At 44.1% G+C, this 26206-nt stretch overlaps 1 protein-coding gene across 8 annotated transcripts in view; it reads right to left on the minus strand.

Moving 5' to 3' along the window:
- STAT3 (signal transducer and activator of transcription 3) overlaps positions 1–26206 on the minus strand; it is an 80242-nt gene that overhangs the window by 19040 nt on the left and 34996 nt on the right. For 4 of the 8 annotated variants that reach the window (XM_074388736.1, XM_074388734.1, XM_074388735.1 and 1 more), the window contains exons 1-11: positions 24626–24743; positions 18202–18352; positions 16608–16752; positions 15897–15995; positions 9173–9268; positions 8556–8637; positions 8266–8360; positions 7937–8088; positions 3768–3926; positions 3551–3643; positions 781–840 (exon numbers count right to left, since the gene is read on the minus strand). In XM_074388736.1, coding sequence (XP_074244837.1) covers positions 781–840; positions 3551–3643; positions 3768–3926; positions 7937–8088; positions 8266–8360; positions 8556–8637; positions 9173–9268; positions 15897–15995; positions 16608–16752; positions 18202–18352; positions 24626–24707 — 1214 coding nt within the window. In that variant the 5' untranslated portion in view covers positions 24708–24743. Of the gene's footprint in view, positions 1–780; positions 841–3550; positions 3644–3767; positions 3927–7936; positions 8089–8265; positions 8361–8555; positions 8638–9172; positions 9269–15896; positions 15996–16607; positions 16753–18201; positions 18353–24625; positions 24744–26206 lie in introns of those variants that run through there. The other 4 variants (XM_039476492.2, XM_039476490.2, XM_039476491.2 and 1 more) reach the window with 1 other exon arrangement.

The following is a 26206-nucleotide window of genomic DNA, read 5'->3' on the forward strand; positions in this document are numbered from 1 at the left end:
TAATAAAAAAATAAAAAAAATTAACTGGGTGTGGTGGCATGCACCTGTAGTCCCAGCTACTCGGAAGGCTGAGGCAGGGAAATCATCGCTTGAACCCAGAGGCGAAGGTTGCAGTGAGCCGAGATCATGCCACTGCACTCCAGCCTGGCAACAGAACAAGATTCCATCTCAAAAAAATAAAAGATCTATTCTTTCCACACGCTATGTATGGAAAGAATATATAAAGACATTTCAGTCAACGACAAACTGCATATATGACAGTGTTCCCATAAGATGATAATGGAGCTGAAAAATTCCTACTGCATTGTGATGTGTACTACGACTGCCTACGGTATTCAACATGGCAACATACTGTACAGCTTTGCAGCCTACAAGCAGCCGGCTCTACCACATAGCGTAGGTGTGCAATAGGCTCTGCCACCCAGGTTTGTATAAGGACTATCTACTCTACGATGTTTGCACAACAAAATTGCCTAATGATACATTTTGCAGAATGTATCTCAGTCATTAATTAACACATGATCTCAGTCTTATATATAAAATGCATGAATGACATGTACAAGTAAAACGCTAAACAACAGCAACCACAAATCACACCTATACCCTCAGCTTTGTGGCTTTGTTCTGGTGCGGAAATGACAATGCCAAGGCTTTTGTAAACTTTTGTCCACAAAAAAGATCTGTGAATAAAGACAGAGTCTCGAGTTCAAACGATGCCTGTCAAAGTTCTCATTTTTCTGTTCCTCATTTGAAAAAAAGAACTAAGATAGGAGTACTTACTTGTCAATGCACACTTTAATTTTAAGCTGGTAATTCAACTCAGGGAATTTGACCAGCAACCTATTTAAAAAGAAATTATCCAATTAAAAAAAAAAAAGTCAGTAGATTCTCCCATAACCTTTTGTTGAAGAAACGTAAAATTCATAATTCTTCATTTCTCAGAGGTAATAGGCCAAGCTGTCTGTAATTATAGGCTCACATCTATAATCTCAGCACTGTGGGAGGCCAAGTTGGGAGGATCACTTGAGCCCAGGAGTCCCATAACAGCCTAGGCAACAAAGCGAGAGCCTGCCTTTATAAAAAATTTAAAAATTAGTGGGGTGTGGCAGCATGAACCTATAGTTCCAGTTACTCAGGAGGCTGAGGCAAGAGGATCACTTGTGGTCAGGAGTTCAAGGCTGCAGTGAGGCATGATCATGCCACTGCACTCCATCCTAGGTGAAAGAGAGAGATCCTATCTCTCTCTTTAAAAAAAAGTTAAAATAGTCCAGGTGTGGTGGCTCACACCTGTAATCCCAGCACTTTGGGAGGCCAGGGCAGGCAAATCACCTGAGGTCAGAAGTTCGTCATCAGCCTGACCAACATGGCTAAGACCTGTCTCTACTAAAAATATAAAAATTAGCCGGGTATGGTGGAGCATGCCAGTCCAGCTACTCAGTGAGGCTGAGGCAGAAGAATCACTTGAACCCAGGAGGTGGACGTCGCAGTGAGCCAAGATCACGCCACTACACTCCAACCTGGATTGCAGAGAGAGATTCCATCTCAAAAAAAATAATAAAATAAAATAAAATAAAGGCCAGGCATGGTGGCTTATGTCTGTAATCCCAGGACTTTGGGAGGCCAACGTGGGTGGGATGTCGGGAGTTCAAGACCAGCCTGACCAACATGGAGAAACCCCATCTCTACTAAAAATACAAAATTAGCTGGGCATGGTAGTGCATGCCTATAATCCCAGCTATTTGGGAGGCTGAGGCAGGAGAATCGCTTGAACTCAGGAGACAGAGATTGCAGTGAGCTGAGATCATGCCATTGCACTCCAGCCTGGGCAACAAGAACGAAACTCCATCTCAAAAAAATAAAAAAAATTTAAAAAGAGGTGGGCTGGGTGCGGTGGGTGGCTCTCACCTGTAATCCCAGCACTTTGGGAGGCCAAGGCAGATGGATCACGAGGTCAGGAGTTCAAGACTAGCCTGGCCAATATGGTGAAACCCTGTATCTACTGAAAATACAAAAATTAGCTGGGTGTGGTGGCATGTGCCTGTAGTCCCAGCTACTCAGGAGGCTGAGGCCAACTGAACCCAGGAGGGAGATGTTGCAGTGAGCCAAGATAGTGCCACTACACTCCAGCCTGGGTGACAGAGTGAGACTTGTCTCAAAAGAAAAAAACATTCTTCACTTTCTAAATAAAAAAGTGAAAAACAATTCTTCACTTTTTTGTTAAAAAATTAAACAGAGGTGAATAAATGACAATTCCAAATTCCTCCTCCAGCCAATGCCATCTTGATATTAAGTTGAGTATCAGGCCAGGAGCAATGGCTCACATCTGTAATCCCTGCACTTTAGGAGGCTGAGGCAGGAGGCTCACTTGAGGCCAGGAGTTCGAGACCAGTCTAGCCAATACGGTGAAACCCCATCTCTAGCAAAAAATAACAAAATTAGCCAGGCGTGGTGGTGCCAGCTACTCAGGAGACTAAGGCATAAGAATTGCTTGGCCGGGCGCAGTGGCTCAAGCCTGTAATCCCAGCACTTTGGGAGGCCGAGGCGGGTGGATCACGAGGTCGAGAGATCGAGACCATCCTGGTCAACATGGTGAAACCCCGTCTCTACTAAAAAATACAAAAAATTAGCTGGGCATGGTGGCGCATGCCTGTAATCCCAGCTACTCAGGAGGCTGAGGCAGGAGAATCGCCTGAACCCAGGGGGCGGAGGTTGCGGTGAGCCGAGATCGCGCCATTGCACTCCAGCCTGGGTAACAAAAGCGAAACTCCGTCTCAAAAAAAAAAAAAGAATTGCTTGAACCTGGGAGGCAGAGGTTGCAGTGAGCTGTGATCATGCCACTGCACTCCAGCCTGTGCAACAGTGAGACCCTGTCTCAAACAAAAACAGAAGTTTAGCACCACCCCTTCAAGCCAAAGGTACTGAGAAAAAGTCTAAGAACAACTTATATAAAGTTGTGAGAGATTCACAAAAGGATAATCAAAGCCGTTTAGTGAAAAATATTACGGGAACACATGCTGTGCGCTGGCATTTTCTTCTATTAAACCTGAAACCCAACACCATACTAAATTTCTGACAAGGGAAATTTCACTGCAGAAAGTCAAAACACCAGCACACCTGCTCTGACTTGAGTGTGAAAGTAACACTTCACCCTACAGGCCCACCACCCACCTGCCCTGGGGCCTCTCAGCTTCCCCATCACTAAGCCTTATTCTTTCCCTTAAAATCCACAGGGAAGGAAGGGTAGCCTCAAAGAACAGAAAATAGTTGACGTTCTTTTGTCTGTTGGCCAAAAGGAGAAGCTGTGGCCTGACACTCCAGGTCTGCAATCATAGGAATATGCCCAAGTAGATTCAAAATGATGACTGCTCTTTTGCTTTTGACATCAGAATCAGAGCACAAGCAGATAGTATGCCAATAAATTTCATCCCTGCAACAGTGTACCTGCCTGTGACACCACACCTGGAAAGATGACCCGGCCACCAACTCTGCCCTCGCCCTAACAGTGTCCCTCACTAAAATCTCTACCAGAAACGGAAGTGGTGTGGCCCACCTGACTTTAGTAGTGAACTGGACGCCGGTCTTGATGACGAGTGGCCGGTCAGGATGCATGGGCATGCAGGGCTGCCGCTCCACCACAAAGGCACTGAGGAAAGAGAAGACGGGCTCCCATGCCATGGCCACGACCAGAAGTCGGCCCACCCCTCACTTTACCATGTGAGTCTTTTCGTGTTTTTAGATGAGGGAAAGTGACAAGGATGCTAAGTTACCTTTTCATTAAGTTTCTAAACAGCTCCACGATTCTCTCCTCCAGCATTGGCCGGTGCTGTACAATGGGGTCCCCTTTGTAGGACACTTTTTGCTGCAGCTCCTCCAGTTTCTTAATTTGTTGACGGGTCTGAAGTTGAGATTCTGCTAATGATGTTATCCTGCCAATAAATTAATAAATTAAGAAAGCTGCTAATTACCAAACTGAATGTACAGAGGTGAGCTGGAGAAGGGGAAGGAAATACCACAGACATGGAGACCCCTCTACAATAAGGGGAATTTTTTTTTTTTATTGTGGTGAAATATATATAGCATGAAAGTTACAATTCTTCATCTTAGGTTTACAGTTCAGTGACATTACGAAAAGAGGAATTTTTCACCAAGTTGGGTGGATGCTATAAAAAAAAACAAACAACCAGAAAATAATTTATAATTTATTTTTTAAAATTTATTATTTTTTGAGGTGGAGTTTTGTTTTGCTCTTGTTGCCCAGGCTGGAATACAATTGCATGGTCTTGGCTCACGGCAATCTCCACCCCCAGATTCAAGCAATTCTCCTGCCTCAGCCTCCTGAGTAGCTGGGATTACAGGTGTGTGCTACCACGTCCAGCTAATTTTTTGTATTTTTAGTAGAGATGGGGTTTCACCATGTTAGCCAGTCTGGTCTCAAAACTCCTGACCTCAGGTGATCCACCCACCTCGGTCTCCCAAAGTGCAGGGCCAAAAAATAATTTATTTTACCTTTTATTACTAGTCCCTTCCTAAAATCTCAAATTTCTAAGAGGGGACTGGGCATGCGAAAAGAAGCATTAAACTTTGTAACACTAAGAGGAACTGATGGAGTTATCATTGGAAAATGACAAGCATTTGAGCCCAGATCTAGAGAACATGAAATATGGAATTTAGCACTTACTTTCCTCATCCTAACTTGTCCATGAACATAAAGGCTCTGAAAAAGATTAGACAGCTCACAAAAATGGGTTTGAGCCAGTTCTGTCACACACTATCTGTGCAAGCTTGGCCAGGCCCTTCACCTTATTTTTATTTATTTATTTATTTTTGAGACAGGGCCCACTCTGTAGCCCAGTGCAGTGCAATGGCATGATCATAGCTCACTGCCTCCTCCAACTCCTGGACACAAGTGATCCTCCTACCTCAGCCTCCTGAGTACCTAGGACTACAGGTGTGTGCCACCATCTCTGTTTTATTTAGTTTAGTTTTTTGATATGGAGTCTCATCTGTCACTCAGGCTGAAGTGTAATGTACACGTCTAGTTTTTAAAATTCCTATAGAGACAGGATCTCACTTTCTTGCCCAGGCTGGTCTTGAACTCCTGAATTTAAGTGATCTTCTTGACTCTGCCTCCCAACACATTGAGATTTACAGGTGTGAGCCATGACACCCAACCCCCATGAGCCCTTTCAATGTCAGCTTTCAACTGATCAAAGGACATGACATTATGTTTGAAAATATTGATAACATGCACAAGGAATAAGTGAACAGAGAGAGAAAGCTCATTAAGTCTATCTCCAGGAATAGAGAATATTAGGCCAGGCGCAGTGGCTCACAACTGTAATCCCGAAATTTGAGAGGCTGAGGCGGGTGGACCACTTGAGGCCAGGAGTTTGAGACCAGCCTGGCCAACGTGGCAAAACCCCATCTCTACTAAAATACAAAAAAATAGCCGGGCATGGTGGCATGGGTCTGTAATCCCAGCTACTTGTAAGGTTGTGGCTGAGAATCGCTTGAACCTGGGATGGGGAGGTTGCAGTGAGCCAAGATCACATCACTGTACTCTAACCTGGGTGATAGAGTGAGACTCTGTCTCAAAAAAAAAAAAAAAGAGAGAATTTTAGTGTGATTCCATCATTTTTTGATGGTTTATCACTAGTGTAATAAAGACCAAAAGACCAAAAAGACAGAAAGTAAAAGGAGAGGGAGGAGGACCACTGCAGGGATTTCTGAACATTTTTCTGGCACTTCTATCCCCCCATTCCCAGAACTTAGGCTTCTTCAGTCCCTGATCAGGAAGCATTTTGAACTGCTTTCAGTAAATTAACAATACTTGGGGTTAGTGAGGATATGAATAGATAGGGAATAGACAGGCATTCTCATGTAGAGGTGCCCTAAGTTTCCAGTTCAGGTTCTCCGTATCTGTCAAGTTTCTCCAAGGGCAAGCTGGTGCAACATACTCACTATAGGGCCTCACACATGAAGGGTGTGCAGTAAGATTTGCTGGATGAAGGTAAAAGTGCAAATTACAGAAAAGCATATAAAGAAACATCCTTGGCTGGTTGCGGCAGCTCACATCTGTAGTTCCAGCACTTTTGAGAGGCTGAAGTGGGATGGTCCCTTGAGCCCAGGAGTTAGAGACCAGCCTGGGCAACAAAGTAAGACCTTGTCTCTACAAAAAAATTTAAAAATTAGCTAGGTATCATGGTGCACGCATGTAGTCCCAACTACTCAAGAGGCTGAGGTGGGAGGACTGCTTGAACCTGGGAAGTTGAGGTTCCAGTGAGCCATGATTGCATCACTGTACTCTAGCCTGGGCAACACAGTGAGACCCTGACTCAAAAAAAAATCCTGCTAATATAAACTGTATAGATTTCTATCTTTATGTGTACATAATGACAGATGTCTAGAGTGAGCATCAACCAAAATTTTAACTACTGGTACTGCTGATGATTTGATTAAAATTTTTTTTTTTCTTCTCGAGGCCAGGCGTGATGGTTCATGCCTGTCATCCCACACTTTGGGAGGCCGAGGCAGATGGATCACCTGAGGTCAAGAGATCAAAATCATCCTGGCTAACACCGTGAAACCCCATCTCTACTAAAAACAGAAAAAATTAGCCAGGCATGGTAGCATGTACCTGTAATCTCAGCTACTCGGGAGGCTGAGGCAGAAGAATCACTTGAACCTGGGAGGCAGAGGTTGCAGTGAGCCGAGATTGCGCCACTGCACTCAAGCCTGGGTGACAGAGCGAGACTCTGTCTCAGAAAAATAAAATAAAATTTAAAAAAATTTGCGTGGTGGCACACGCCTGTAATCCCAGCTACTTGGGAGGCAGAACAGGAGAACTGCTTGGTCCCAGGAGGCAGAGATTGCAGCAAGCTGAGATCATGCCATTGCACTCAAGCTGGGCAAGAGAGACTCTGTCTCAAAAAAAAAAAAAAAAAGGAAAAATATTTTTTCTTCTCTTGATTTTCTGTATTTGAATTTTTTTCCCTTAAAAAGGGCATGTGTTGTTTCAGATTACTAAAATAACTAAAAGTAAAAGTTTTGTCTATGTTAAGTACAATTAAACCAAAGCCTTAATTGAATCATTAAGTAAAATATTCTTAAAATATAATAATATAAATTTTTTTTTTTTTTTTTTGAGACGGAGTTTCGCTCTTGTTACCCAGGCTGGAGTGCAATGGTGCGATCTCAGCTCACCGCAACCTCCGCCTCCTGGGTTCAGGCAATTCTCCTGCCTCAGCCTCACGAGTAGCTGAGATTACAGGTATGCGCCACCATGCCCAGCTAATTTTTTGCATTTTTAGTAGAGACGGGGTTTCACCATGTTGACCAGGATGGTCTAGATCTCTTGACCTGGTGATCCACCCGCCTCGGCCTCCCAAAGTGCTGGGATTACAGGCGTGAGCCACCACGCCCAGCCAATAATATAAATTTTTATTAATGAATTTTTTCCAAATAAAGTAAAAACTTCATTTCATTTTATTTTTATTTTTTTGAGTTGGGAGTCTCACTCTGTTGCCCAGGCTGGAGTGCAGTGGTGCGATCTCAGCTCACTGCAACCTCTGTCTCCCAGGTTTAAGTGATTCTCCTGCCTCAGCCGCCCAGAGTAGCTGGGCGCACCACCTACACTCAGCTAATTTTTATATTTTTAGCAGAGATGAGGTTTCACCATGTTGGACAAGCTGGTCTCAAACTCCTGACCTCAAGTGATCCACCTACCCATCTTGGCTTCCCAAAGTGCTGGGATTACAAGTGTGAACCATGCACCCAGCTGAAATAAAGTAAAAACTTTTAACTCTTGGGCTTAATTTGAATACGGAAAAGACCCTGCACTGGCGATATAGTACCAATTCTGTGGGCTTGCAGTTAAGATCACAATTCAATCTAGCTTTTCAAGAAAGAAAGGAAAAGCTTCTCTTTCATCCTTTACCAGTTTTCGAGCCGGTCTAGGCAGATGTTGGGTGGGCCTCCAATGCAAGCAATCTGTTGCCGCCTCTTCCAGTCAGCCAGCTCCTCATCCGTGAGAGTTTTCTGCACGTACTCCATCGCTGACAAAAGCCCCGCCAGCTCACTCACAATGCTCTGGTTGGAAACCAAAACAAAGTCAGAAAACATTTCCTCAGACTGTCTCTAACCACACTCTTTAGTCAACTCCAGAGCAGGAACTTCTTAGAAACCAAGCAAGTTCTGCCGCAAGACGCTGAGATCCCGCAAGTGAGCGAGACACCCGGGGGGAAATAGGCCGACCGATGCCCTTACTCTACGCATCTGGTCCAGCGCAGTGAGCATCTGTTCCAGCTGCTGCATCTTCTGCCTGGTCACTGACTGGTTGTTTCCATTCAGGTCTTGCATGTCTGTGGAGAAAGAAAAAACTCCTTGACCCGAGGGAATACTTCTGTCCTTAATAACCAGGCTCCTTTGAGCACCGGCAACTCCCTTGTGCCCCACCCGCCGTAAGGTCTAAACACAGAGTTAAGACAGCTAAGTCTTTCAACTCAATCACACAAACTCACTTTCTAGAGGTTTTAACGTCTCTAATATTCACTTGCCTCCTTGACTCTTGAGGGTTTTATAGTTGAAATCAAAGTCATCCTGGAGATTCTCTACCACTTTCATTTTCTGTTCTAGATCCTGTTTAAAACAAACAAAAAAACAGAAGTAAAAAAAGATTTCCTTGGGAACAGAAAAAATAAAGTTTCTGAGAAGAATTCAAATGAAGCCAAAACCTCAAAAAAGATACATGCAGGACCCACAGGTAGTACCCCCAAGAGAAGGCTCCCTGGTGGCCAGATGCAGTGGCTCATGCCTGCAATCCCAGCACTTTAAGAGGCTGAGGTGGGAGGATCACTTGAGCCCAGGATTCAAGATTGGCCTGGGCAACACAGGGAGACCCCATCTCTACAAAAATTTTTAAAAAATTAGTTGGGCGTAGTGGTGCACACCTGTGATCCCAGCTACTTGGAAGGATGGGGTGGGAGGATCACTTGAGCCTGGGAGGTCGAGGCTGCAGTGAGTTGTGATCCTGCCACTGCAGCCTGTCTCAAAAAAAAAAAAAAAAAAAAAAAAAAAAATATATATATATATATATATATATATATATATATATTTTTTTTTTTTTTTTTTTAAATAAAAGCTCCCTGCGCCCAAGGCTTGCAACTTGCATTACCTGCACTCTCTTCCGGACATCCTGAAGATGCTGCTCTAGCATCTGCTGCTTCTCCGTCACCACGGCTGCTGTGGGGTGGTTGGCCTGGCCCCCTTGCTGCCAAAAAGAAAGTCAATGCACATGTGAACACAGAAATATGGGGAGAGGAATACCTCTGTCCAGCTTCCATCCCACCCTACCTGACCTTCTTGTTTGGCTTGAGATGCTGCTGCCATCACGATAGGAAGGGAAACAGAGGCAGTGGTGCTGTCACTATAAAGGGGATACTACACAGGTCATATTATAAACCCCCTCTGTAAACTAAGAGACCACACGTTCAGCTAAGACATGGTCCCTGCCTTCAAAAAGCTCATGGGCAAGTGTATCAAAAAATTCAGAACAATTTATGACAGATGTTGGATGCCTGCTTAAAAGTAGTATCCAGTATATTTCTGAGGGATAATTAAAAAATCCTGCCCTAGGGATGAAATTTCGTATCAAAAGATAGTATCTTGGGGGAGAAGGGGAGGTTGGTACCTTGGAAAAAGTCAAAAAGCACATGAAAAAAGAATAAGAAAGAAGGCTGGGCATAGCAGCTCACATGTATAATCTAAGCACTTGGGAAGGCTGAAGTTGAGGACTGCTTCAGGCCAGGAGTTCAAAACTAGCCTAGTCAACTTAGGGAGGCCACATCTCGAATGAATGAATGAAATAACAAGAACAAACAGCATATGAAGCTTAAAAATTATAGGCTTGGGCTGGGCATGGTGGCTCCCACCTGTAATCCTAGCACTTTGGGAAACCAAGGCAGGAGGATCACTTGAGGCTAGGAGTTTGAGACCAGCCTGGGCAACGCAGAGAGAGACCCCCATCTCAAAAAACAAAACAAAACAAAACAAAACAAAACTTTTTTTTTTTTTTTAAATATTAGCTGGGCGTAGGCCAGACACGATGGCTCACGCCTGTAATCTCAGCACTTTGGAAGGCTAAGGCGGATGGATCACAAGGTCAAGAGTTCGAGACCAGCCTGGCCAACATAGTGAAACCCTGTCTCTACTAAAAAACAGAAAAAATTAGCCGGGTGTGGTGGTAGGCACTTGTAATCCCAGCTACTCAGGAGGCTGAGGCAGGAGAATCACTTGAACCCGGGAGGCAGAGGTTGCAGTGAGGTGAGAACACGCCATTGCACTCCAGCCTGGGTGACAGTGTAAGACTCTGTCTCAAAATAAATAAATAAATAAACTGGGCATGGTGGCATATACCTGTAGTTCCAGCTATTTGGGAGGCTGAAGTGAGAGGATCATTTAAGTCCAGGAGTTTGAGGCTGCACTAGAGCCAGTTTTATGGGCAACCATTTTCTTCCTTTCCCACGGTCCCTATCCAAGTCCACAGAATACAAACTTCTTAGAAGTTTTGGGAAGGTGACCCATGCCCCTACTTCTTCCCACAGTGAGAGTGATTCATCTGATTGGTAAGATGGAGAAAGACTCTGTGCACACACAGATCTTCAAAGAACCCAGCACCTAAGCTGGTGCCTCCCGCCTCTCACTCTTGCCTTCTTAGGGCACACCACAGGTAAGAGCAGCAGCCTGGTTTCTAGAAGCAGTTCTAGAGGCCTATCCCTTTGCCTTCAATGAGTGTTGGCCTATGGTTGCTGAAGCTCCATAGAGATGGCTGGGGTGGGGTGGGGGTGCTGCTCTACAGAGCCAATCTCTCCACCCCAAGATCTAACTCAGGCCCAGGCATCGGAAAGCCCCTATGGTTACCAGCTCCAGCCATAGTTTCCATTCTAGTTTTACCAACAATACAGCTGATGTCTTAACCTTCATTCCACTCCCATGTCTATTTCTCAGGTAGTGCTACACTTAAAGGGGGAAAACGTTGATTATCACTCACAGAAAGCCACTCTAATACCTTTGTAAAAAACTTCATTGGCTCCCCACTGCTTCCAACTATAAACATCTTAAGCCTACACAGAAAGCTGTTTCACACAGTTTATAACTTAAAAGATTCCCTCCCCATGCCTCAGTCGCCCTGAACTACCCACTCTTCCCTGCATGCAGAGTGTTTTCACACTCCCTCCCCACCCGAGATCCACTCAGCCTGACCTGCGCTTCAGCCCAAACACACCTGAACTCACTCACCTTCAAATTCAGTTCAAATGGTTGCTTTCCTACAAAATCGTATTCAACTCCCTTAGAAAAAATGACACACATCCTCTTCTGTGTCTTTCTCACTTTGAGTCTTTGTGTACTTATAATCCCAACTAGCCTGAGCCCCTGGTGGCAGGGATTACAACCAATCTTCTATCTTTAGCTCATTCTAGACACTTAAGAGCATGCCGGATTATATAAACAGAGAAAATAGCAGTGAGGCCCGGGTTGAGGCCACAAATATCCAACTTACAGCTCTGTATCAGGGGTTGCACACTTTTTCTCTGAGGGACAGAGGGTAAATATTTTTGGCTTTCTGTGTCATACAGTCCCTGCCAAAAATAGCCCTGCCATTACAGCACAAAAGCAGCCACAGATAATGCATAAATAAATGAGTGTGGCTGGGTTCGGAAAAAAACTCATTTACAAAAAATAAGCAGCAGGCTGGATTTGGGCCAAGGTCACGGTTTGCGGACCCCTAATCCATCTGATTAAAAACATCCTTGGTATACCCTTGGCTTTCCTACCTCCCACGGTAAGTTGGAGCATCTATTAAACCACATCTTTTTATCTTGTGGAGCAGGATAAAATAGAAAGGTTTTCCGCAACAGAAAACCCCAGTGCTGCATGGACAAGTGCCTGTGTGTTAACCTCTCAGGCTCCAGGGCACTGCATAGTAAGTGTTATTTACCACCTCACTCACACCTGAGCATATCAGTTTTCTGCTTAAAATTCCTCACTGGGGCTAGGCATGGTGGCTCACGCAGGTATTCCCAGCACTTTGGGAGGTCGAAGCGGGGGTGGATCACCTGAGGTCAGGAGTTCAAGACCAGCCTAGCCAACATGTCAAAATCCTGTCTCCGCAAAAATGCAAAAATTAGCCAGGCATGATGGCAGGTGCCTATAATCCCAACTACATGGGAGACTGAGGTCGGAGAATCGCTTGAACCTGGGAGGCAGAGGTTGCAGTGAGCCAAGATCAGGCCACTGAACTCCAGCCCAGGCAACAGAGCAAGACTCCGTCTCAAAAAAAAAAAAAAAAAAAAAAAAGGCCCAGCATCATGGCTTATGCCTGCAGTCCTAGCTACTTGGGAAGCTGAGACATGAGAATCGCTTGAACCTGGGAGGCAGAGATTGCAGTGAGCAGAGATTGCACCACTACACTCCAGCCTGGGTGACAGAGACTCCATCTCAAAAGAAAAAAAAAGTCTTCACTGAGTCCCCATTTTCTACAGTGAAGGTGATGATGGTGATGTCAGCGGTAGCAGAAAGCAGTTAACATTTTTCTTGGCTGGGCGCCATGGCTCACGCCTGTAATGCCAACACTTTGGGAGGTCGAGATGGGTGGATCACAAGGTCAGGAGTTCAAGACCAGCCTGGCCAATCTGGTGAAACCCCATCCCTACTAAAAACACACAAAAAGTTACCAGGTGTGTTGGTGCCTGCCTGTAATCCCAGATACTTGGGAGGCTGAGGTAGGAGAATTACTTGAACCCGGGAGGCGGAGGTTGCAGTGAGCCAAGATTGTGCCATTGCATTCCAGCCTGGGTGACAGAGTGAGACTCCGTCTCAAAAAAAAAAAAGAAAAAAAAAAAGAAAAAAAAATTCTCACATTTATGTGTCAGATGCTTATGTTTTAAGCATTTTACACGTATTAATTCTACGAAGAAGGTATTATCATCATTCCCATTGGAGGAACAGAGAAAGTAAAAATTGTTTACTTAAGGCTACAGAGCAAGTGGCAGGGCTATGGGTTCAAACTGAAGCAGATTGGCCCCTTGTGGTAAACTGCTCTTCCAGAGCTCTGTTGTTAGGTATGACTAATTAAAACATCATCATGTGGCCTTTCTTTTTTTTGAGACAGGGTTTCACCATCTTGGCCAGGTTGGTCTTGAACTCCTGACCTCGGCCTCCCAAAGTGCTAGGATTATACAGGCGTGAGCCACCTCGCCCAGCCCGTCATGTGGCCTTGACTAGCTCATCTTCCCCAACCTAATCAGACACTGAACTTTCTACACTTCTCCCAAGAATACACGTTTCTGTTTCTGTTTTTGAACATGATTTTCTTTCTTCCTGGTGAGCTCTCTCATCAGCTGATGAGCCCAGGAGTTCAAGACCAGCCTGGGAAACATGGCAAGACCCTGTCTCTACCAAAAAAAAAAAAAAAAAAAAATTAGCTGGGCACGGTGGCGTGTGCCGGTAGTCCCAGCTACTCATAAGGTTGAGGCAGGAGGATCACTTGAGCCCAGGTGGTTGAGGCTGCAGTGAGCTGTGATCACACCGCTGCACTCCAGCCTAAGTGACAGAGTGAAACTCTATCTCAAAAAGAAAAAAAAAAAATGGTTATGATGGTAAATTTAAATGGAATGTTATGTATATTTTACCAAAATTTTTTTAAAAGCGGAAAGTTGGGGGAGAAAAGAAAGAAAAAATGTCCCTGAGTATAGGATATTAAAGAAAGTAAAACTCCTCACAGAAAGTAGAAGTCTCCTATGACCAGCTACTTTAATGATCTCATATATGCACTTCCAGATATTTTCCCATACATATCAATAGTATATGCAAATTGCATACATTTGTTTTTACTATTATGAATCAGATCTTTACTTTTTTTTTTTTTTTTTTTGAGACGGAGTCTCACTCTGTCACCCAGGCTGGAGTGCAGTGGCACGATCTCAGCTCACTGCAACCTCTCCCTCCTGGGTTCAAGCAATTCTTCTTCTTCAGCCTCCCAATAGGACTACAGGTGCGTGCCACCATGCCTGGCTAATTTTTGTATTTTTAGTAGAGACAGGGTTTCACCATATTGGCCAGGTTGTTCTCCTGACCTCATGATCCACCCACCTCAGCCTCCCAAAGTGCTGGGATTACAGGCGTGAGCCAGCACACTCAGCCCAGATCTTTACTTTCGTTACATTTTCTAATAGGTTGCTGCTGCTACCGTATAGGGCAGGCGTCCCCAAATTACGGCCCGCGGGCCGCATGTGGCCCCCTGAGGCCATTTATCCAGCCTCCCGCCGCACTTCAGGAAGGGGCACCTCTTTCACTGGTGGTCAGTGAGAGGAGCACAGTATGTGGTGGCCCTCCAACGGTCTGAGGGACAGTGAACTGGCCCCGTGTAAGAAGTTTGGGGACGCCTGGTATAGGGGAACTACAGATTCTGAAAATATTTATCTTGTATACAATGGCCTTTCTAAACCTTGCTAGTTCCAATCATTTTGTTAGTTTTGTTTCTCTTGGATCTTCTAGGAAGACCTAGCTAGTTGTAAATAATAATAATTCTGTCCCTTGCTTTCCAATTTTGTACCCTAATTTCTTTTTCTTTGTGTATAGCTGAATCTTTCAGAAAAATATCAAGGGTAAAAGACATCCTTATCATTTGCGGTTTTTATTGAGAATAGTGTTTTTTTGTTTTTTCTGTCACTCTTAGGATATGCTTAAGTTAGAGAACAGTGTTTCACCACTGTCCATCATGCTCCCTTTGGTTTCTGATAAATACTCTTTCTGTGATAAGAAAGAATTGAGGCTGGGCATGGTGGCTCAAGCCTGTAATCCCAGCACTTTGGGAGTCCGAGGCAGGTGGATCACGAGGTCAAGAGATCGAGACCATCCTGGTCAACATGGTAAAACCCCCTCTCTACTAAAAATACAAAAAAATTAGCTGGGCATGTTGGCACGTGCATCCCAGCTACTCAGGAGGCTGAGGCAGGAGAACTGCCTGAACCCAGGAGGCGGAGGCTGCGGTGAGCTGAGATCGCGCCATTGCACTCCAGCCTGGGTAACAAGAGCGAAACTCCGTCTCAAAAAAAAGAAAGAATTGATAAAATCCAACAGATATTGGGTCAACTGGATTGAAAGAAAGAATTGATAAAATCCAATTTATACTGGGTTTTATAATTTAACAAAAACAGTATTTTTTTTCTTTAACTTACTAATTTAATGAATTACATTAATAGAATTTCTAATGTCAACAAATCGTCCTTGCATTCCTCGAATATAAACCATGCTTGTTAGACTGCATAGGATGCCAAAAATCCTAACCATTTTTGTTTACTTACACTATTTTTTAGGTTTTCTTTTCTTTAAAAAGAAAAAAAATAGAGATGAGATCTTGCTAAGTTACCCCAGCTGGTCTAACTCCTAAGGCTCAAGCAATCTGCCCAACTCAGCCTCCAAAAGTTCTGGGATTACAGGCGTGAGCCACTACACGTGGCTGTTTTTCAGTTTTTGATATGAAAAACTGATTTGATATCTCCAGCCTCATAAAATAAGCCTGGAAGATCTCTTGGTTTTCTATACTTTGGAAAAGTCTGAATGATATTGGAATAATCTGTACCATGAAAGTTTGTCAGAACAAAACTTTTAAACCATTTGGTCTGTTGGATTATTTTGGTGGAACTTCCTTTTTTTGTAGAGTTTTTCAATGTATTTTTGGGGGTGGAAATTTCTTTTCTTTAGAGTTTTCCAACGTATTTTTATGATTATTGATCTATTTACTTTCCTTATTTTTTAGTAGATCTAATAATTTATCTCATTATAAAGTTGTTTGATTTTCCATTCCTCCCAGACCAGGGCTTTGTCTCAGGTCTCACCTGGGCTGCAGTGGCTGCAGTCTGTAGAAGGCGGGACTCTTCCCACAGGCACCGGGCCACAATCCGGGCAATCTCCATTGGCTTCTCAAGATACCTGCTCTGTAAGTAGGAGAGAAAGATAATGAAAATCAGCAGCGGCCGGTCGCGGTGGCTCAAACCTGTAATCCCAGCACTTTGGGAGGCCGAGGCGGGTGGATCACGAGGTCAAGAGATCGAGACCATCCTGGTCAACATGGTGAAACCCTGTCTCTACTAAAAATACAAAAAATTAGCTGGGCACGGTGGCACGTGCCTGTAATCCCAGCTACTCAGGAGGCTGAGACAGGAGAATTGCCTGAGCCCAGGAGGCGGAGGTTGCGGTGAGCCGAGATCGCGCCATTGCACTCCAGCCTGGGTAACAAGAGTGAAACTCCGTCTCAAAAAAAAAAAAAAAAAATCACTTTATTACTTCAATTATGACAAGTGAAGTGACTCTCAGGTAATGATGCTCATGGGTAAGTATACAGTGCTTGGAGAAAGGGCTAATTACTTCTCCTGTGACTGAAAATATAAGAGAGATTCTTTTTTTTTTCTAAGCATCTAGATACTGCATAGAGAACAAGATAGATTCTTGTTATTTAGCCAAATGAGAAAAGAAATGCTCCCAGGGAAGAATGCTAACACCCAACTCTGCAGGTGCTGTTTCTCCTTGTCCCCAGTTTCTCATCATACCTGAAGAAACTGCTTGATTCTTCGTAGATTGTGCTGATAGAGAACATTTGACTCTTGTAGGAAGCGGCTATACTGCTGGTCAATCTCACCCAGGAGATTATGAAACACCAAAGTGGCATGTGATTCTTTGCTGGCCGCATATGCCCTAGGAAAAGGAAGAATGATAAACAATGGTTCTCAAGCCAATGCATACAAACAGAAATCACCATCAAGAAAGAGGAAAAAGCCGGGCATGGTGGCTCAAGCCTGTAATCCCAGCGCTTTGGGAGGCCAAGGCGGGTGTATCACGAGGTCAAGAGATCGAGACCATCCTGGTCAACATGGTGAAACCCCGTCTCTACTAAAAATAAAAAAAAAGCAGCTGGGCATGGTGGTGCACGCCTGTAGTCCCAGCTACTCGGGAGGCTGAGGCAGGAGAATTGCTTGAACCCAGGAGGCAGAGGTTGCGGCGAGCTGAGATGGCGCCATTGCACTCCGGCCTGGGTAACAAGAGCGAAACTCCGTCTCAAAAAAAAAAAAGAAATGTGGCCGGGCACGGTGGCTCAAGCCTGTAATCCCAGCACTTTGGGAGGCCGAGGCAGGTGGATCACGAGGTCAAGAGATCAAGACCATCCTGGTCAACATGGTGAAACCCCGTCTCTACTAAAAAATACAAAAACATTAGTTGGGCATGGTGGCGCGTGCCTGTAATCCCAGCTACGCAGGAAGCTGAGGCAGGAGAATTGCCTGAACCCAGGAGGCGGAGGTTGCAGTGAGCCGAGATCGCGCCATTGCACTCCAGCCTGGGTAACAGGAGTGAAACTCCGTCTCCAAAAAAAGAAATGTAATCCCCACTGTTGGAGGTGGGGCCTGGTAGGAGGTGACTGGATCATGGGAGTGGATTTCTCATGAATGGTTTAGCACCATCCCTGTTGGTACTGTCCTCCAGACAGTGAGTTCTTGTGAGATCTGTTCGTTTAAAAGTGTGTGGCACCTCTCCCCTTACTCTCCTGCTCTTGCTCTGGCCATGTGACCTGCCTGTTTCCCCTCTGCCTTCTGCCATGATTGGAAGCTTCCTGAGGCCTCCCCAGCAATGGATGGTGCTATGCTTCCTGTACAGCTTGCAGAACTGTGAGCCAATTAAACCTCTTTTCTTATAAATTACGCAGTCTCAGGTATTTCTTTATAGCAATTTGAGAACAGACTAATATACTCTGTGTCTCTTTCCTTTGATTAAAGGGGAATTACAAGTTTCAACCCAAAGTTAGAGCTATGATAGAATTCACATTCAGAGAAAAAATATATCTACCACATCACTGGATTATCAGAATATATAGAAGATCTGCCCAAGTAAATGAAGTCCAAATCAACCTTCAAGACATCTACCACCATTCAGGCTGTTTCAATGTGTCAAAAGACAGTTGTCCACATGCCTTCTAATGTAAAATATGCTTTACAAGACCACAGGGTGCCACTTTATCTCATAATCTCATTTTCCCCATCACCTGTACCCATACATTTTTCAATGAAACAGCAAAGCATGACGTTGAGAGTTCATGTTTCTTGACTCAAACCGAAACCTAACAATTTGGAGAGTCTCTCAAGAAGGACTTACCAATCTTGACTCTCTATCCATGGGGCCAGAAACTGCCGCAGCTCCATTGGGAAGCTGTCACTGTAGAGCTGATGGAGCTGCTCCAGGTACCGTGTGTCAAGCTGCTGCAGCTGATTCCATTGGGCCATCCTGCTAAAATCAGGGGTCCCAACTGTAAAGCAAAATGTGCATACAGTCACCACAAGTCCCAGCGGGGTAAACAATCTAGAAGTAGCCACTGCCCAACACAGGGGTCAGGTCTGTGATTAGGGATAAAGATGCTCTGGGGAGGACCCTGCTTGTTTCTTCCAGTTTATTTTATTTTTGAAAAAACAGAGATGGGAGTCTGACCACATTGTCCTGGGCTCAAGTGATCCTCCTGCCTCGGCTTCCCAAAGTGCTGGGATTACAGATGTTAGCCTCCACATCTGGCCACACATCTCTTTTACACTGGCATGACAAGTGGTTATTATGCCAGGTTCTAGAATCCATTATCTACCAGAGGTGTGTGAAATTAAAAAATTATTCAATTTCCAGATTTCTGTTCCCTTATCTATAAAATAGATAATAATTGCCACTCCTCAATGGGAAGTACTGAGATATTCCTACAGCACCCAGTTCAGTGCATGGCACACAACAGATGCCCAACATATGTCGGTTCCATTCTTTCCACTCCACAGCCCTTTTAGTTATACACAGTAAACCTGTACTATGGCCAAAATGTAGAAAGTATATTTGGGGTGGGGGTGGGGGGACAGAGAGCTAATTCCAAGATTACAGATTTAAAAGTATAAATGGCTGCGCACAGTGGCGCGTGCCTATAGTCCCATCTACTAGGGAGGCTGAGGTGGGAGAATCGCTTGAACCCAGGAGTTCTGGGCTGTAGTGCGCTATGCCGATTGGGTGTCTACACTAAGTTCAGCATCAATATGGTGACCTCTCGGGAGCAGGGGACCACCAGGTTGCCTAAGGAGGGGTGAACCGGCCCAGGTCAGAAACGGAGCAGGTCAAAACTCCCGTGCTGATCAGTAGTGGGATCGCGCCTGTGAATAGCCACTGCACTCCAGCCTGGGCAACATAGCGAGACCCTGTCTCTTAAGAAAAAAAAGTATAAGGCCAGGCGCGGTGTCTCAAGCCTGTAATCCCAGCACTTTGGGAGGCCGAGGCGGGCGGATCATGAGGTCAAGAGATCGAGACCATCCCAGTCAACATAGTGAAACCCCGTCTCTACTAAAAATACAAAAAATTAGCTGGGCGTGGTGGCGCATGCCTGTAATCCCAGCTGCTCAGGAGGTTGAGGCAGGAGAATTGCCTGAACCCAAGAAGCGGAGGTTGCGGTGAGCCAAGATTGCACCATTGCACTCCAGCCTGGGTAACAAGAGCGAAACTCCATCTCAAAAAAAAAAAAAAAAGAAAAAGAAAAAAAGGTATAAATGAGGATTCAAGAAGTTCTGCCTGAGATTCTCCTACTCAACAAAAAGTAACTTTTAAAAAAATTTCTTAGTCTGGGATAACAGAGAAGGAAAGAAAAATGCCAGGCATAGAAGTTGTCCCAGGTTCAGGAACACCCCAGTGAAATGCTCTGGTATGAGAAACCCAGCCAGTTAATCACCTGTAATCCTCTTTCCGAATAGTTTGGGTCATGGAACTATCAATAGAGGCCAAGTCGTTTTAAGAAGTTCTAAAAATAGGCCAGGCGGGGTAGCTCACACCTGTCATCCCAGCACTTTGGGAGGCTGAGGCGGGCTGATCACCTGAGGTCAGGAGTTAGAGAACAGCCTGATCAATATGGAGAAATCCCGTCTCTACTAAAATACATAATTAGCCAGGCACAGTGGTGCATGCCTGTAATACCAGCTACTCGAGAGACTGAGGCAGGAGACTCGCTTGAACCCTGGAGGTGGAGGTGGCAGTGAGCTGAGATGGCGCCATTGCTCTCCAGCCTGGGCAACAAGAGTGAAACTCTATCTCAAAAAATATATATATTAAAAAGCAATATTACTTGCCATCTCTCCTGCTGAGATTCACCTGCCACAGGACAGATACACTGTGGTACAGGAACACTAAGCACTGGCTGGAGTAAAAGCAGTGGCTGACGCACATACTATACGCTGAAGAATTGTAACGATGGTGTGTATTTTGTCCTCAGTAAGAAATCAAAGGCCATTAGATCTCTCTTACAATATTTGCATTAGGGCCAAGTTAAAATCTGTCTCACATGGAGGTTGCAGTGAGCCAAGATTGCACCACCGCACTCCAGCCTGGGTGACAGAGTGGGGCTCTGTCTCAAAAAAAAAAAAAATCTGCCTCATAGACTAAAAGCATCATGACCTGACTCATGCTATGCAAGAATTGATGTGCATACAAAGAAATCTGCATAATATGCCATTTACATAGATTCTGTTACAAGCAGATGTACTGAAACTCTAAACCTACACAGTCCAGTATGGAGTCACTAGCCACATGTGGCTACTGAGCACTTGGAATGTGGCTGCTTCAAACTGAGATATGCTATCAATGTAAAATACACACTGAATTTTGAGGACTTAGTGAAAAATAAAAGAATGTAAAATGTCTCGTTCATGTTGAAACAAATATATTTTAGATATGTTGGGTTAAATAAAATATACTATTAAAATTAACTTCACCCATTTCTTTTTACTTCTTCTTTTTTCTTTCTTTCTTTCTTTTTTTTTTTTTTTGAGACAGAGTTTCGCTCTTGTTACCCAGGCTGGAGTGCAAAGGCGCGATCTCGGCTCACCGCAACCTCCGCCTCCTGGGTTCAAGCAATTCTCCTGCCTCAGCCTCCTGAGTAGCTGGGATTACAGGCACGTGCCACCATGCCCAGCTAATTTTTTTTTTTGTATTTTTAGTAGAGACGGGGTTTCACTATGTTGACCAGGATGGTCTCGATCTGTCGACCTCGTGATCCACCCACTTCGGCCTCCCAAAGTGCTGGGATTACAGGCTTGAGCCACCGCGCCTGGCCTCTTTTTACTTCTTTTAATGTGGCTACCAGAAAACTTAACATTGGCAAGGCACGGTGGCTCACACCTATAATCCCAGCACTTAGGGAAGCTAAGGCAGGTGGATCACCTGAGGGCTGGAGTTTGAGACCAGCCTGGCCAATGTGGCAAAACTCTGTCTCTACTAAAAATACAAAAATTAGCTGGGTGTGGTAGCACACGTCTGTAATCCCAGTTATTTGGGAGGCTGAGGCAGGAGAACTGCTTGAACCCTGGAAGCCATGGGTTGCAGTGGGCTGAGATCGTGCCATTGCACTCCAGCCTGAGCAACAGAGTGAGACTCTGTCTCAGAAAAAAAAAGTCCACCTGACAGCCATACTGGGAAAAAAAAAAAAAAAAAGAAAAGAAAACTTAACATTGCCTATGTGACTTGGATATTATTTTTATTGAACACTGCTACTGTAGACAACGTAGCCAAAAAGCAGTGGTTCTCCTAAAAGAAAGAGTTTAAAAAAGAATTACCTGCTTTTTGTAATAAACTCCAGTGTTATAAATTAATTTTTAAAATAGACTAGTTTTTGAGACAAAGTCTCTCTTTGTCACCCGGGCTGGAGTACAGTGGCAAATATATATCACTGTAACCTCCAGCTCCTGGGCTCAAGCAATCCTCCTACCTCAGGGACCTGTGTAGCTGGGACTAGAGGCACACACCAGCATGCTTGGCTAATTTTTTGCAGTTTTTGTAGAAACAAGGTCTCACTTTGTTGCTCAGACTGATCTTGAACTCCTGGCTTCAAGCGATCCTCCCACTTCAGCCTCCCAAAGTGCTGGGATTGCAGGCATGAGTCATCGTGGCCAGCCAGAAATAGACTATTTAATTATCTGTGTTGGCTACAGAGGCAGAGGCATCACAGTCTACTCCCTGAAGGTCCAAGTTAAAACCGTAAAACAGCATCCCACACTACCTACTCCATCATAGATGAACACTGGGCTCGTGCATGAATATCTGCATTTTCAAACTAACACATCCCAAAAAAGTGTAAGTTATTGAAAAATTATCTGATGCATTTCCAGTATATAACTAAGGATTTTTTGGTTGTTGCTGTTCTTATTTTTAGCTGGGGACAGAGGAGGACTAGTAAGTAGTACAATGATTGTATCATTTCTCAAACCAGAAACCAGCTAGTAGTTTTTTCCATAAAATCAAAGCACCAAGAATGACTGATTTTATGTTTTACTTTTTAGTCTAATCACCATAGGTAATATTTGAATAGCTATTCTACATGAAAAAAAAAAGTATAAATTAAAACCAAAGACCAGGTAGTATTTTCAAGGAGAGTATAGACAAATACTAAAACAGTCTTCTCCTTACAGGCTGCTTAGCTACAAATCATATCTAATTAACAGCAGTCACAGGAGGTGACTGGCCAAAATGTCTAGCAATCTCACTGCCAACCAGCTTTACTGTAACTGTTTTACTGGAAAAAGCCTCAAAGAGCCGACGTTATTTCACAATTTCAATTTTGGTTTTTCAAATTACAAGTTATTAATCTAAAGAACTCCAACTAAGTTCTAAGTATATTACTTCATATCTACAGAATAATTCTAAGCCTGTGGGTTTTTTTAAAAAAATTATTATGGCCGGGCGCGGTGGCTCAAGCCTGTAATCCCAGCACTTTGGGAGGCCGAGGCGGGTGGATCACGAGGTCGAGAGATCAAGACCATCCTGGTCAACATGGTGAAACCCCGTCTCTACTAATAATACAAAAAATTAGCTGGGCATGGTGGCACGTGCCCGTAATCCTAGCTACTCAGGAGGCTGAGAAAGGAGAATCGCCTGAACCCAGGAGGCAGAGGTTGCGGTGAGCCGAGATCGCGCCATTGCACTCCAGCCTGGGTAACAAGAGCGAAACTCCGTCTCAAAAAAAAAAAAAAAAAAAAAAAAAAAATTATTATAAGTTCTAGAATTAGGCAACATTTAATTCAAATGCCATAGAATGAGTGTTCTCCCCTAAGCCTGTGATTTAATAACGACTTCATTGAGCCCCAGAACACACAAAGTTATTTGAGTAACACTTTGAGTACTAAGTACCATTCTGGATGCACAGGAGAGAAGTCAATTCATTATTCCATATAGGCTGGCTCAGGACATTACATGGGGCTTAATTCAAAGCATTTACTCTGGTTAAGTTAGCAGATAGTAGATGCTAGTGTACAAAGTATAATCCTGTTTTCTATAATTGAAGAGAAAAGAAAAAATGAAACAGTAAGTCATCAAAGACTTTTTGGACTTTTCAAAACAGGAATTTATCAGCCACTTGGGGATAATCTACTAACAGTAAGTCATAAACAACTATTGTCTAATGGGGAACTTTATTACTATAAAGATGACTGAAAAAGTCTGTCCAAAGTCACAGTTCTCATTTATATACTTGAAGCTAATGAAACCAAAAGATATATTGAGAAACGCAGTCAAGACCGCTTACAAAAGGGATTTACTACACAGCTTCATAAAACTTCTTCTTAGGCCGGACGCGGTGGCTCAAGCCTGTAATCCCAGCACTTTGGGAGGCCGAGGCGGGTGGATCACGAGGTCGAGAGATCAAGACCATCCTGGTCAACATGGTGAAACCCCGTCTCTACTAAAAAAAAACTACAAAAAAAAATTAGCTGGCGCCGGGCGCAGTGGCTCAAGCCTGTAATCCCAGCACTTTGGGAGGCCGAGGCGGGTGGATCACGAGGTCAAGAGATCGAGACCATCCTGGTCAACATGGTGAAACCCAGTCTCTACTAAAAATACAAAAAATTAGCTGGGCATGGTGGCGCGTGCCTATAATCCCAGCTACTCAGGAGGCTGAGGCAGGAGAATTGCCTGAACCCAGGAGGCGGAGGTTGCGGTGAGCCGAGATCGCGCCATTGCACTCCAGCCTGGGCAACAAGAGCGAAACTCCGTCTCAAAAAAAAAAAAAAAAAAAAAAAGCCGGGCGCGGTGGCTCAAGCCTGTAATCCCAGCACTTTGGGAGGCCGAGGCGGGTGGATCACGAGGTCGAGAGATCGAGACCATCCTGGTCAACATGGTGAAACCCCGTCTCTACTAAAAGTGCAAAAAATTAGCTGGGCATGGTGGCACGTGCCTGTAATCCCAGCTACTCAGGAGGCTGAGGCAAGAGAATTGCCTGAGCCCAGGAGGCGGAGGTTGCGGTGAGCCGAGATCGCGCCATTGCACTCCAGCCTGGGTAACAAGGGCGAAACTCTGTCTCAAAAAAAAAAAAAAAAAAAAAAAAAAAAACTTCTTTTTAAATTAAGACTTATACTTCACATTAGGCCAGGCTCGGTGGCTCACACCTGTAATCCCAGCACTCTGGGAGGATGAGGCGGGTAGATCACAAGGTCAGGAGTTCAAGGCCAGCTTGGCCAATATGGTGAAACCTCATCTCTACTAAAAATACAAAAAATTAGTCGGGCGTGGTGGCACACACCTGTAATTCCAGCTACTCGGGAGGCTAAAGCCGGAGAATCACTTGCACCCGGGAGGCAGAGGATGCACTGAGCTGAGATCATGCCACTGTACTCCAGCCTGGGTGACACAGCAAGACTCTATCTCAAAAAAAAAAAAAAAGACTTATACTTCACATCTATGCACTAGCAAATTTACAACTGGGGTGAGGAAAGGTAGAAAGAGAGATGAAAATCAGGCTCATGCAATAATCCAAAACAGAAAGTGAGCTAAAGATAATTTCTGTTCCATTCTACAATGTGTCATGAGATTTTCCTTTGGGTACTACCTATACTTTTATTATACATACACGTATTTTAAATAGAGCATACCTGTGTTTTATCTGCTGCCTACACTAACCACTTCTTTGCTATCAGGAAAGGCCCAGTGATCAAGGAAAACAAAGTATAAAGTAATACAAAAGATTTCTTGAACTGAATTCTATAGAAACCAGTCCTTTTAAGAGGTATGTTTGAAAGATTACAAAATAATATTCACTGTGGAAAATTTAGAAAATATAAAAAAGAAAATAAGAGATTAAAAAAATCCATATCCCACTGTCCTACTATCCAGAACAAAAACTGACATGTTGCCGGGTATGACGGCACATGCCTGATCCTAGCACTTTGGGAGGCTGAGGTGGGAGGATCACTTGAGGCCAGGAAGTTGAGGCTACAGTGAGCTGTGATTGTACCATTGCACTCCAGCCTGGTTGACAGAGCAAGACCCTGTCTCCAAAAAAAAAGGAGAAAAAAAAAAATAACATTTTGATGTGATTCCTTTAAATCTATTTCAGAATGTGTGTGTGTGTGTGTGTGTGTGTGCGTGCACACATTTTTTTTTTACGTTGGAGTCATAACGTTAATACAGCTTCATATTCTTTTAAAGTTTACTATGTAGTAAACATTTTTCTGTGAAAAGAGTATTGTGTTTGTTTGTTTGTTCTAATAGAGAAGAGGTCTCACTATGTTGCCCAGGCTGGTCTCAAACTCCTGGTCTCAAGCAACCCTTCTGTTTTGGCCTCCCAAAGTACAGGGATTACAAGTGTGAACCACAGTACTCAGCCTGAAAAAAGACATTTCGTTGCTGTTTGAGAGAGTCTCCCTCTATTGCCCAGGCTAGAGTACAGGATCTTGGCTCCCTGCAACCTCCAACTCCCAGGTTCAAGCAATTCTCATGCCTCAGCCTCTGAAATAGCTGGGATTAGAGGCATGTGCCACCATACCTAGCTAATTTTTGCATTTTTAGTAGAGACGGGGCTTCACCATATTGGCCAGGCTGGTCTCGAACTCCCGACCTCAGGTGATCTGCCTACCTCGGACTCCCAAACTGCTGGGATTACAGGCTTGAGCCACTGCATCTGGCCTGAAAATAAATTTTTATTTAAAGCACACAAAAGAACTACTTTGTTTCTACTGCTGTTTTCAATACAATCCTGCTAATCCCATTGAGGGCCACAGAATTTATTTAAATTTGCAAACTCTAATTTATTTGTTCTCACCATACCACATTCTAAAAATAATCTGGAGTATCTGCAAGTAGATTAGGAAGGTATAAAATGAGA

This window comes from Saimiri boliviensis, chromosome 17 (genome assembly GCF_048565385.1).
Source record: "Saimiri boliviensis isolate mSaiBol1 chromosome 17, mSaiBol1.pri, whole genome shotgun sequence".
NCBI lineage: Eukaryota > Metazoa > Chordata > Mammalia > Primates > Cebidae > Saimiri > Saimiri boliviensis.